This window comes from Engraulis encrasicolus, chromosome 24 (genome assembly GCF_034702125.1).
Source record: "Engraulis encrasicolus isolate BLACKSEA-1 chromosome 24, IST_EnEncr_1.0, whole genome shotgun sequence".
Lineage (NCBI taxonomy): Eukaryota > Metazoa > Chordata > Actinopteri > Clupeiformes > Engraulidae > Engraulis > Engraulis encrasicolus.
Window position 1 is genome coordinate 44,667,562 of NC_085880.1, and position 13,342 is coordinate 44,680,903.

General features: G+C 42.9%; 1 protein-coding gene across 1 annotated transcript in view; it reads left to right on the top strand.

Annotated features, from left to right (window-relative positions):
* The first annotated feature begins 1,983 nt into the window (after nt 1–1,983).
* The window catches only part of eif3s10 (eukaryotic translation initiation factor 3, subunit 10 (theta)), a 33,911-nt gene continuing 22,552 nt past the window's right edge, over nt 1,984–13,342 (top strand). Inside the window, exons 1-10 of the mRNA XM_063191330.1 lie at nt 1,984–2,162; nt 5,124–5,314; nt 6,223–6,359; nt 7,569–7,732; nt 8,181–8,380; nt 8,936–9,144; nt 11,383–11,554; nt 11,978–12,082; nt 12,750–12,848; nt 12,962–13,078. Coding sequence (XP_063047400.1) covers nt 2,114–2,162; nt 5,124–5,314; nt 6,223–6,359; nt 7,569–7,732; nt 8,181–8,380; nt 8,936–9,144; nt 11,383–11,554; nt 11,978–12,082; nt 12,750–12,848; nt 12,962–13,078 — 1,443 coding nt within the window. The 5' untranslated portion in view covers nt 1,984–2,113. The remainder of the gene's footprint in view (nt 2,163–5,123; nt 5,315–6,222; nt 6,360–7,568; nt 7,733–8,180; nt 8,381–8,935; nt 9,145–11,382; nt 11,555–11,977; nt 12,083–12,749; nt 12,849–12,961; nt 13,079–13,342) is intronic.

Genomic DNA, 13,342 nt, shown 5'->3' on the forward strand with positions numbered 1-13,342 from the left:
TCAAGGCCTATCCCTTTCTTCACCTGACAGAAGCAGAATTCATGCATCAAAGCAGGTGCAATTGAATATCATCAGATGAAAGCAGAGACGTTCAAAACTCATTTTTGACTTTCAAATGTTCACAGGCAAAGCTCAATAACACTCTGATATGCACTGCCTTTAGTAAAGGGGTTCTTCTGTGATGATGGCCCCAAAGCCCAATATGATGACAAGCCCTAACAACTGTCTTTCCTGGGGGGGGGGGGGGGGGGGGGGCCCGGGGGGGGGGGGGGGGGAAACCTCCAGGTGAGGCCAGGTCAATAACAATCATCTAGGCAGGTGTCCAATGCTTCTTTGGTCTAATGAGACTAAGCAGTTTCCACAGTTACACATAGTGGAAGGGCATCAAGTTTAGTCTGTTATTCAGCCTCAGATACAGGGAGTCTGGGTCTGAATCTGGATTGCTGGGTCTTCCAACAACATTGTAACCCAAAGCATACATTTAGATTAGTTCAGAGGTTCTTCAAGGACACTAAAACCATGATATTGGAATCACCCGCTCATAGTCCAGTCCTCAATCCCACTGAGAGTCTGTGGTTAATGTCTATGCTCACTATCCATGCGATTTGGACCAGCTAGAACACTTTGCAGTGAAGAAATGGGCCGAAATCCCTAGTGGGGCACGAGCCAACCTAGGTAGCAACTTATCAGAGCCTGTTGTCAGTTTTGGTTCATAAATGGCGCCATATTGACTATTAATGATCAGGGGGCTAATCATTTTGTCCTTGTCATTTTTGCCCTTTTTTGTTTAAACTCATCGTAACAATAGAAAAATCCAAATTCAACTCATTGAACATTATCTCCATCAGTGTATTTGTTTCCAGAATAACAGAAACGGTGAATAATGGTAATTCTTACTGAGAAATCAAGAGAAATGTCTAATTCCAGGAGGGGGGCTAATAATATCGTCCTCAACTGTATATATATTATTATTTTTCCACCAGCCATTGACAACGACTTTCCCCCCCAAAGGTAGGCCCATGACCTAGGCTGGCGATGCCATCCTATGTACTTCCACCTAGGCTGCCTATGGCCTACGTTGAACATAAATTGTAGATGCATGCATCTCTAAGGTCCGGCTCAAGACAAAAGACATCCCCACTTTAACTTTCAAAAAATAAACGGTCTCTGTTAAAGTTTCAGTGTGGGCATCTACTTTTAGAGTAGTAAAGTAGAGAATAGACAAGAGTATAATTTATTGATCCCGAGGGAAATTAAGGTGTGAAGTAGGCTACATAAATACAGAAGAAGACACAAAGACATTATACACAACATATAAATGAACAAATACCTGGAATGGAAAGGAAAGATCTTCAATTTGCATTGTTTATAGCTGCATGCGGTGAAGAGGTACCAATGGCAAACATTCTCCCTGAAATTAGAAACAAAAAACCCAATGCTGAACACTGTTCAAATTTGGCAAAATGACACACACACACACACACACGCTCTCTCTCTCTCTCACACACACACACACACACACACACACACACACACACACACACACACACACACACACACACACACACACACACACACACACACACACACACACACACACACACACACAAAGAGGAAACACTGGTACAACAAAACCAAAAAACATAACTAATACACAAAAACACTACACAATGAGTTAAGGGGACAACCAAAAACTTTTCATTCAAACTTGTCATGACCACTGGACAGGCATTAGGTGGGAAAGGGAGCCTATAATTAGGATACCAAAAGTAGGCTAAATTCCCTCCCATCCAGTGTAAAAGCACGACCGTTTGGACCGTCAACGTTTAGAATAGCCTAGTATGTTTGTATATTTCTTAATCTGCTTATGTCAGTGGCCTATGACATTTAGAAAATATGTCTGGCAAGGGACTTTTAAATTACTTACTAAGAAATATTGGCCGGAAGTCAAGCCAAAGAATTGGGGTATTGTTGCGCGCGGAACATTACGTCCGTTTCGGGAGCGTCAAGAAACGTGTCGTTCAGTGGCGCGGATGGACTCCTGTGGTTTTGATTAATCTCCTTCAAATACCTGTTTCAACAGTGTGTTCATTCTTGAGATCGAACTGCAGCCATGCCGGCGTACTTCCAAAGGCCAGAAAATGCTCTTAAAAGAGCAAACGGTAAGTAATACATCTTTTGGGCCTACACACGCCACTAGTCTCCCTTGTCGGCATCGGCATGGCGATGTCAGCCATGTTGAAAAGACTTGATGTCGAAAATGTTGTTGCACCCTTTATTTAACTTTCATGTTAGTCACATTATTTAAAACCTGGTCGAGTTGTCACCCATGTTGTTGACAATATTGGATGAAGTCTGTTGTATGCGCGTTTGAGATGTAACATATTGGTTATTTGATGCTAGTTAGCATAAATTAGCCTGCTAAAGCTATGTCATTGCCATCGCCTTGGTGGGTTAACACTTCTCGGTGACGAAATGTAAACCTGAACAGACATCTGTCATAAGGCCACCCCGTCACATCTCCACTACGCTGGTCTGTTGTGTGTGTCATTGGTAAATGTCTTGTACCGGTATGTCAGGTGGAACAGATGGGCAGTAGCTAGCATTGCATCTCTTTATTCCGCCGTCATATGACTGTAGGAGTGCGCCCCCCTGTGGACTGTCTGGTTCCATAGCAAGTTGGTGTTGAGAATGACCACATCCATTGTCCTGGTGAAAGTGTTGCCAATGTAGGCCATTTAACAGGCAGTTGGGATTGACAAAAGGTCATAGGTAGAACTCACTGACCCATCATCTAGGTAGAACTAGAGCTAGATCTGTTGTTTGGGTTGTTGTTGTAGCTTTCTCTCCTAGTTTCACACCACCATATGTTGCACTGTACCTTGTGAACCTTAGCAATAGCCACAGGATTTGTGTAGCGCATTAATCTACATAGCTGTCATTCAAACTTTGGTTGATGATCATGCACTCCTTGCTAGCATTTGTCAGCAAAGGGGCAAAGTGAAGGGTGGTACTAAGCTGTCATACTAGGCTCCTTATTTGACTACGTGTGCCCTTCATTAGTTGCTGACTTGATAACAAGCATGTTGGGTAGAGATGGCATTGTATGCTGCAGATGGACATGTGGGACAGTTACATCTTTTGATCGAGTTAAAATATGTAGCTGAACTTATTTTGCTTGCTTCATTAATTATGCACGGATTTGATTTAAAATTCTCTATTCAATGTTGTACTTCATTTTGCTGGTTTGTCGTGGTCAATGTCAGCAGGAGTTAAGCAAGACTGAATTGCGACCTGTTTGCATCATGACATTGGGCTTAGACCAGCACAAGCCTTTTAAGACATTTTCACATTGTAGTGTTGCATGCACGGACGCTGCTTAGTCTGCACTGACTCTACATGACAACTATGCTGCAATTATATGCGGCTTAATAAAGTTTTGGTATTACCACACATCAGGGTAGTGCAACCACAGCTTATGCCACTGTTGTGTGGATTTAAATGATTTCTTTGTTTGTTTGTTTTTCATGGATTATCTAAGAAGCCTATTCATTGCAGTGCATTAATTATCGATAACGAATTAATTTATTTATAGGCATTAGCTGTAGTTGTGCCACCTGACGTCTGAGCCCCCCAAAAAACATCAGTGACCCATGAAGATGATGAAACTTTATTTAATCCCCTATTCATTTGTCCTGAAGTGATGAGTGTATATATCAGGAACTTTTTGAGACAATCTCATGTTGACTGCACAGGGTTTGTATTGTAATACCCTGCTCCTGCTGCCTCACACATGGAAGTGTTTTAGTCTGAGGAGGGAGGACGTCCAACTCCATGTTGGGGTCCAACTCCAGCAGGAAGAGCCTGTAGGGCAGCTAGCTTGTGAACAAAACCCATATTGTAACATTTGGATAGTAACTTTTCTAGAACTGCCTTCCCTTTGCTTCATTTGTGAATCTTGCTAGCTATATTGGACTTGTACACATTAAAATGCTGACGTTTCTACCATTTGCACCATGCAGATTCATGGACATTGTTGTAATCGTAATTATCAAACTGAGGAGTAAGTTATTCCAAGAAAATTGTGAAGTGATAGACCTGGCTAAATTAACCCACCGAATGTGGTAAACCTGCTAATACCTTTGGAGGTTGAGGTGTGCACATCCACAAAACAATAATCCAGGTGCAGGGTTCCCACTGGTGCTTGAATTCCTTGAAAATGCTTGAATTTTTCAAGGTTGTGAAAATGCTTGAATACTTGGTGAAGTGCTTGAAAAGGCTTAAAATTTGTGTCAAGTCAAACTACAAACAATAATTGAAAAAAAATGTTCAGGTACATCAAAAATCTGAAGGAGTGAGATGTCAGATGAGGTTTGCATTCGAGACCCTAAAATTGATTAGAATGCAGGAAATTGCATCTTTAAAAAAAAAAATTCTGGGGGAGGACCCACACCCACTTTCCGCGGCTGATTAAAGGTGCTGGAAAACTGAAAATTTGGTGCGTGAAAAGTGCTTGAATTGGTTCATGAAAAAGGTGTGGGAACCCTGCAGGTGCCAGACAATAGCGGTAGACGGTGTGATGGAGTGGTCCGCCCACTCTAATAAACTTTATTTCGAGGTGAGTCTGAGTGAGATCCCACTGGTGAATCGAAGCGTTGCAGATTGCATAATTAAAGTTTGTATGTTTTGGAGCTGAAACCTGTGTCATTTAGATACGAAAATGACTCCAGTTTCTTTTATTAGTTGATTTCCCGATAAGTGAAGTGGTGATTGTTCAGAAGGTGCAGGATTCAGATGATGTTTCTGTACAAAAAAAAGACATCCGTAGCCGCACACTTGAGGTCTTTTTGTGCAAAGCTTTTTGCGAAAATTTCCATTAACTCACTTTTTAATCCATTTTATTGCTGTGTCGGTGTGTAATATGTACTATGTATGCCATCATTGCCTTTACTAATGTTCTTTACGAACATCACAGACATGCTGTGATTTCTTGAAGTAACAGTGCTGTATCTTTTCTTGACATTTTGCGTTTTTTTGTCTCTTTGTTTGTAGAATTCTTGGAGGTTCTTAAAGTAACCGTGCCGTATCTGTTATTGACATTTTGGGTTTTTGCCTCTTTGTAGAATTCTTGGAGGTTGGCAAGAAGCAGCCTGCCCTGGACGTGCTGTACGATGTCATCAAGAGCAAGAAGCATCGGACATGGCAGAAGATCCACGAGCCCATCATGCTCAAGTACCTGGAGCTCTGCGTGGACCTGCGCAAGAGCCACCTGGCCAAAGAGGGACTCTACCAGTACAAGAACATCTGCCAGCAGGTATGGAGACACTTTGCATACCGGCATGTCAATTACATTTTTCCGGTTACTGATATGCATCATGACAATGGGCTGAGCCCAGCACAAGCCCCTCAAGGCCTTTTCACACTGTAGTGTTACATGAACACTTCCTTCCGTGTCTGGCATGTCAATTAAAAAGTGGGAGTCACTAAGCCATTTTTCCAGTTACCTGTATTTTACCAGTAACCTCCAGTAAGTTAAAAAATTGAATTTTAAAAGCAAAACTTAAAATGTTTAATTTGATGATGGGATTCATTTCTAATGGTCTAAACAAGGCAGCAGTACTTAGTAGACTGCATGTTGTCCTCTTACTGGCCCTTGTCTGGCATGTCAATTAAAAAGCGGGAGTCACTAAGCCATTTTTCCAGTTACCTGTATTTTAGCAGTAACCTCCAGTAAGTTAAAATTTTGAATTTTAAAAGCAAAATTTAATTTTTTTAATTTGAAGATGGGATTCATTTCTAATGATCTAAACAAGGCAGCAGTACTTAGTAGACTGCATGTTGTCTGCTACTGGCCCTTGTCTGTCCTCAGTTCAATTACATTACACTGTAGACACTTTCATGTTAAGCGACTTACAAGGAGGACATTCAAGCAAGTACAGAGTGTGAGTGGGGTCAACAGAGAGTACAGCAGTATATGATGTGGTACGGTACGATAGTACTGTATTGTCAGTTTGCACTGAAATTCATTTTGCATTCCTGAGTAGGATTTGTTTAAGACTATTGCACATGTGTCAAGCACTAACTGGCAAAAACAGACAGGACAGAGGCCTATATACAGACCTACAAACATGCATACATACATCACATACAAATGATGGCAAGCAATATAAGGTGAAATGGCGTGTCCCTGTGCCTAATCTGTCCTGTGTGTTCCTCGTGCAGGTGAACATCAAGTCTCTTGAGGATGTGGTGCGGGCCTACCTGAAGCTGGCCGAGGAGAAGACAGAGACGGCCAAGGAGGAGTCCCAGCAGATGGTCCTGGACATCGAGGATCTCGACAACATCCAGACTCCCGAGAGGTACACTGGGATTTTTTCCCCCCTTTCCTTTTTCTTTTTTTTCTTTCTTTTTTTTTGCACGTTTGTAATATTGAGGCATTTTTGCTTGCAAAGAAATCAGTGTGGTTTCACAACACATTTCACTCCTTTGTACCACATTGGGTTTACATACAGTGTTGAATCTCGCGCTGAAACCCGTGCCTGCAGTTCACCTAGGGAGCGCTGTCGAGACAGCAGAGCTCATAAGGCTGGCGCTAATAACTGACAATTGTGCTCGCTGTCTGCTGAAACTTGACAATATTACTGTAAGTTCTGAGAAACCAATGTGGATTTCAATTAAATGTACAATAACCTGGGAGTTATGTCCTTCTGATTTCCTACAGCTTTGGCATTTATCAGTCAGGCTCCGCTAGCATCTTGCTAACAAAATTGCTTTACGGCCGTCGTGATCACAGCAATGCAGCCGGCCGACCAATCCAAACGCAGTGTGTGAAGCCACTCGTGACGTCATATTGACAATAAAGACGTATTTTACAAAGATCCAGCCAGTTTAAACATTCAAACTAACTGCTGTTTGAAAGGATAATCTATCCTGCCTTTTGGAAAAATAAAATGAAACGATGATATCAATTCTCTCCCAAAGCAATGGCAGCATCGTGGTTGAGCTCCATGGGACCCCATTCATTTCAACAGCCTCTGCGCTCCTTGGCGCTCCTCTGCGCTGTCTGGATGGCGCCACTTAGTGGACAGTACCACCCGGAAAAAGTAGCGAGATTCCTCTCTCGTACTACCCATAAACTCTCTCTGTCTGTACAGAGTACACTTTTCATGCTAAATGTAATTGAAAGAAGACCAAGTAGTACCGTGACAAATGCATTTCACAAAACGATAAACATCAAGAGTATATCACAAAGCAATAGTCATTTGTAATTTGCAAACCCAAGTACGTTAGCAAATGTATATCATGAGTCTTGAATATAGAAAAGTGTTATTGCTGAAAATGATAACCTGGGGTCCGTTTCTCGATTCTTGTCGTTGCTAACCGTCTTAAGAACGTCTTAAGACCGTCTTACCATTCCCTTGGATTTAGTGGTGAGCGTCGCTGTCGAGAGAGAGTTGGGTCGCTCTTACGAAGGACGTTGCTACCGTCGTTAGCAAAGACGCTTTCGAGATACGTACCCCAGATTGGGTCAAGTCATGTGATTGTTGTTGTTGTTGTGTTGGTTTCAGTGTGCTGCTGAGTGCGGTGAGTGGCGAGGACACCCAGGACCGTACTGACCGCCTGCTGCTCACCCCCTGGGTCAAGTTCCTGTGGGAGTCCTACCGCCAGTGTCTGGACCTGCTCAGGAACAACTCCAAGGTGGAGCGCCTCTACCATGACATCGCACAGCAAGGTGGGGAACACGGATACTGCCAGATTGTTTTGCCATTCATCAAGACTAAAGGGGAAAAGATCCTTGGTCCAGGCATTTCAGTTAATTCAAAGGTGTTTATTTAGTGGGCCAATGCAAAAGTTTATTTTTGCATCGCCAAGAGTCTTTAAGTGACAGATTAAGATTTATTCATTACCTTCCATTCTGGGAACAACCTTATAATGGAGGCTTTACATGAAATGGTTAATGCCACCAATAAATACGTTTGTGTAAACTAATCTATACACTGGCGATCATTTTAGCATGGTGTAGTAGTGCATTGATTCAAGTATCAAATTCTTAAATGGTGAAATATTTTATTTTTAGCACATTGCTCCTTAGCGGTAGAAGGCCTATAGTTGTTCACATTGGCGCAACCGTAAAATTACGGTGTTGGTCATTCCGCTGTCCTTTGTTTTGTACCTTGCAGCCTTTAAGTTCTGCCTGCAGTACACCCGCAAGGCCGAGTTCCGCAAGCTCTGTGACAACCTGCGTATGCACCTGGGCCAGATCCAGAGGCACCACAACCAGAGCACGGCCATCAACCTCAACAACCCCGAGAGCCAGTCCATGCACCTGGAGACCCGTCTGGTTCAGCTGGACAGTGCCATCAGCATGGAGCTCTGGCAGGTAGGCACCACAGACCGTATCCACCTTATTACCATGATACCATATGAGGGGGGAAAAAGCATGGTGCTCTGGGTTAGGTTTCTATACCATACCATACCAGACCCTTAAACTGTGAGGATGCTGGCCCAAATGTTCAACTCAGTTTTTCAAAAAGCATGCTCAAAAAGAGGGGTGTATGGCGCTCTGGCAGGTAGGCACCATAAACGGTACCAGACCCCATTCCTAAAAGCAGAGTAGAGTATCCTTTATGGAGCTCTGGCAGGTAGTCACCAGATAGTATAGCCTAATAAATGGACAAGGCATCTATGATGCCACCTGTTGGCAAATATTGAATGAATGACAAATAAATTCAGACATTGAATATTTTGCATGCCATGTGGTTCTGCCCGTTTTTATATTGGATGTGTGTAGAGACACCGGTGAATTATTATTATTACTATTTTTTTTAAAATGCTTTTGTCTCGAAGATATTTTTCTGGCTCATGTATCACTTCTGAAAGCTCCTGTTACCGGTACTAAGCATTGTTTTCTGTCTTTTTTGTTCCCCTTTTGTAGGAAGCCTTCAAGGCTGTGGAGGATATCCATGGCCTGTTTGCCCTGTCCAAAAAGCCCCCTAAGCCTCAGCTCATGGCCAACTACTACAACAAGGTGTCCACCGTCTTCTGGAAATCTGGCAACGCGCTGTTCCATGCCAGCACTCTGCATCGCCTCTACCATCTGTCCAGGGAGATGCGCAAGAACCTCACGCAGGACGAAATGCAAAGGTAAAGAGCCTCTTATCTGAAGACGTGATGCAAAAGTGGAGAATCTCTCAAAATGAAATGAAAAGTTAAAGAATTCTTAAGTAGAGAATCTCACGTAGGACGAAATGCAAAGCTAGACAATCTCTCAAGATGAAATGAAAAGGTAAAGAACTTCACGAAATGAAAAAGTAAAAATTTGCGTTCAAGGATGCAACATGAATTTTGGTGAAAATTGACAGTGGTATCGTATGTGTTTATTAACTCTGAGCAAGTCAATATGAGAAACCCAAGTGACCTGTGCCTCTGTTCTGATTGAAGGATGACGCTGTCTCTTCTACTAGATGCAATGTCTCACTCTGACTTAACCTAGCTAAAACATTTTTTGGAATATGGCCCTGATCTGTTTGTCACCATCATCATGAGACACTCTACATGTGGCATTTGACGTTTCCTGGCATAGGTTTTGCATAAACGGAATGAATGAAATTTGTACCTCGGTAGCATTTGAATAATACATTTCTGCAATGTCAAAAAGCCACTGTGTACAGCCGTTCTCAAGAGAAAACCACATTAGTTAAGTATTCATATAAACATACAAGGGAAAGGTTGTGTGGTGCAAGCTTAAACAATGCTGTTTAAATAACAAGTAACAGCAGCTGTGAGATCTTGGCTCAGGTCTTGTACATGTACACATGTGGCTCGCAGGTGTAGCTGCCTTCACTTTTCCCCAATCCCTTGGTCTGCAATTGGAGCATGTGTCAGTGCAAGTCCATAAACTCATCACTTTAAACTGAGATATATGTTGACAGTATCAAATTTCATGAAGAGAAGAGCTGAAGCTCCATTCCATACATGCCTTTATGTCTCAAGCCTCTTTTGCCATGTTTATGATTCTGGAGACATCGGGAAATAGTTTTTCATGATTATAAATCATAAATCATGCTGAATAGCTGCTAAAGAACATTTCATATATGACTCCTGGTCTTGCAGGGCCAAGATTTCCCCAGCTACCTGCTTTTCTTTCTTCCTTTATATTTATCTATTCATTTTGTTTGAGTACCATGCTTTGCCTTTTCTGTTTTTGCCTCCATGCAACAAAGTATATATTTATTAGTTGTTTACGTCTTACCATCCTTTAGAATAGTGTTTCTCAACGGGGGATCTGGGGAGCCCTGAGAACGATACAGGTGATGGGGGACGGTGGTTAGTTGTCATTAGGGGCATTAGTCCATTTAATTTTTTAATACTAAGGGGGCCATTGGCAGGCTTATGATGATGTCAAGGGGGCGTTTGGCATTGAACCTCTGTTTTAGAGTAAGCTTGGATTATGAACTCTTATTCAGATTCAGAAAGCTTCGTATGTCCCAAGATTTGGCCTTCAGGTTTGACGGTACACGTCTCAATAAATCGATTAATAATAGACAAAATACTGTAGCCCTTTAATGCACGCCGTACCTCCAGTGGCGTGCTGTAATAGTCATTGAAAAGTTAACTACCATAGTACTACAATACAATGACATAACACACCGCATTTAGTAGTGGTGTGCATTGCACTACATTTTTCGTCAGTCATGAGGCAATACAAGCAGTCAGATACTAAGCAACATTTTATTAGTGGCTGTCGTTTGTATCAGTCTGGCAGTTTTCAGTGATTTAAAGCGCTTTAGCTTTAGTACTTTAACTCAAGTTCATTTGCTCCGGAAATGGCCAAGGAAGTAATTGAAACTTGAACAAATATGCTGCTTCGATTATGACATTTGCTGAATCGATTATTGAATTGTCCTGCCCCGCATTGCAATGCATTGCCGAATCGATTATTATTGACACCACAGCCTTTAGTAATGTAATATGACTGGTAAGGGGTCTTACACACCAGGGCGATAAAGCGTCGCGGAACGGCCGCGTTTTTTACCGGCGTCAGTGAAAATACATTGAAACATATCTGTCCTTACACACCAACCGGCGGTAGTCGAGCGTCAGCGGCGAGGGAGCCGGCTCCGCGCCGCGCTGCATTTGGAAAATAGAACTCGAGCGTATTTTTCACGCCGGCGACCGGCGGTGTCTCATTGAAATGAATGCCAAAGTAGCATGCTAGCTTTGGCTGTGGGGAGGGTTTTGAACAGGACTGGCCAACCGAAACTAAGCAGAAAGACAGTGTTCGTCCCGCGACCGTTCCGTTCCGCCTTGGTATGTTTTGGCCCTAACAGCTAATGTATAACACTGTGAATCTTCGCTGTGCCCCCCCTCCCCCTCTGTCAGGATGTCGACGCGCGTCCTGCTGGCCACCCTGTCCATCCCCATCACCCCCGAGAGGACCGACATCGCACGCCTCCTCGACATGGACGGCATCATCGTGGAGAAACACCGACGTCTGGCAACCCTGCTGGGCCTGCAGTCCCCGCCCACACGCCAGAGCCTCATCAATGACATGGTCAATAATATTGCATTACATTGCATTACATTACATTGCATTACACTTAACTGATGTCAACGACATGGTCAATAATATTACATTACATTGCATTGCACTTAGCTCACGCTTACATCAACGACATGGAATTCTTGCACACCTCCTTAGGCCAGTTGTGTACAGTAGGAGAGGAACCACCGCAATTGCTTGAAGAAGGTCATTAGACTGAATCAACGACATGGTCAACAGTACTTAACACTTAGCTGATGATTACATCAACGACATGGTCAATATTACATTACATTACACTTAGCTAACAACTTACATCAACAACATGGTCAATATTACATTACATTACATTATATTACACTTAGCTGATGCTTACATCACCTACATGGTCAATATTACATTCCACTTAAACTGTGGCCTGTGTTGTCGTCCCAGGTGAGGTTCAATCTTCTGCAGTACATCGTTCCTGAGGTCAAGGAGCTGTACAACTGGCTGGAGCAGGAGTTCCACCCCCTCAAGCTCTCCGGCAGAGTCACCAAGGTAACCGCATCTGACCCCACGAGCACACCAGAGGCCACCTAAGCTTAAAGCTATAAAGAATCACTGTTCATAGGACCAGTTGGATTAAGGACCAGTACTGTGTGTGTGGTTAAAAAAAAAAAGTTTGACTAATGTGTCAAAATAGGCCTACGTTACGTCACTATGCAGTATCTTGTCATCGTTAGAGCAGGGGGGAAAAGTTCAGGCTCAGGATTTGTTTTCACTATCACCCCTGGACCAGTAGTGTGTGTGTGTGTGTATTGTATTAGGTATTGAACTGGATTAAGGGCCGTTATTGTGTGTGTGTGTGTATATTGCATTAGGTATTGAAGTGTGTGTGTATTGTATTAGGTATTGAACTGGATCAAGAACGATTATTGTGTGTGTGTATTGTATTAGGTATTGAACTGGATCAAGAACGATTATTGTGTGTGTGTACTGTATTAGGTATTGAAGTGTGTGTGTATTGTATTAGGTATTGAACTGAATTAAGGACCATTGTTGTGTGTGTATTGTATTAGGTATTGAACTGGATTAAGGGCCGTTATTGTGTGCGTGTGTGTCTGTGTGTGTGTATTGTATTAGGTATTGAACTGGATCAAGAACCATTATTGTGTGTGTGTGTGTGTATTGTATTAGGTATTGAAGTGTGTGTGTATTGTATTAGGTATTGAACTGGATTAAGGACCAGGCTGAGAAGGAGTCAGACCTGCAGCAGTACGTGCCTCACCTGCAGAGCAACACCATCCTCCGACTTCTACAGCAGGTCAGGACAATAAATACACAAATACAAAACATTACATTGAACGACTTCTGTCGGAGGGAAAAAAAGGCATGACATTGTATTAAATGTTGCATTTTCTTGGTCATTGTCATTAGGTGGCTCAAATCTACCAAAGCATTGAGTTCAGCCGCCTGTCGACTCTGGTGCCGTTCGTGGATGCCTTCCAGCTGGAGCGCTCCATCGTGGACGCAGCCAGACACTGTGACCTGCAGGTACGATTTGAAAAGAATAAGAAGCAAATTGTGTTAAAAGAAAGTGGAAATGGCCCAGCCGTGTTTTAGTTGGCTGGGCACTGGACTGCTACGCCAGAGATAGTAGAGAGAGAGATGTTCCATTGGCCCATTGTTTCCTGGTTCTATTATTGCAAGGGGGAGGGGGGGGGAATCCCCCTTTAGGCAGACCTAAGGACTGTTCTATTCATTGTAGGAGTATTATGACACGCCCCTTTAGGCAGACCGGAACCTGGTCACGTTAGG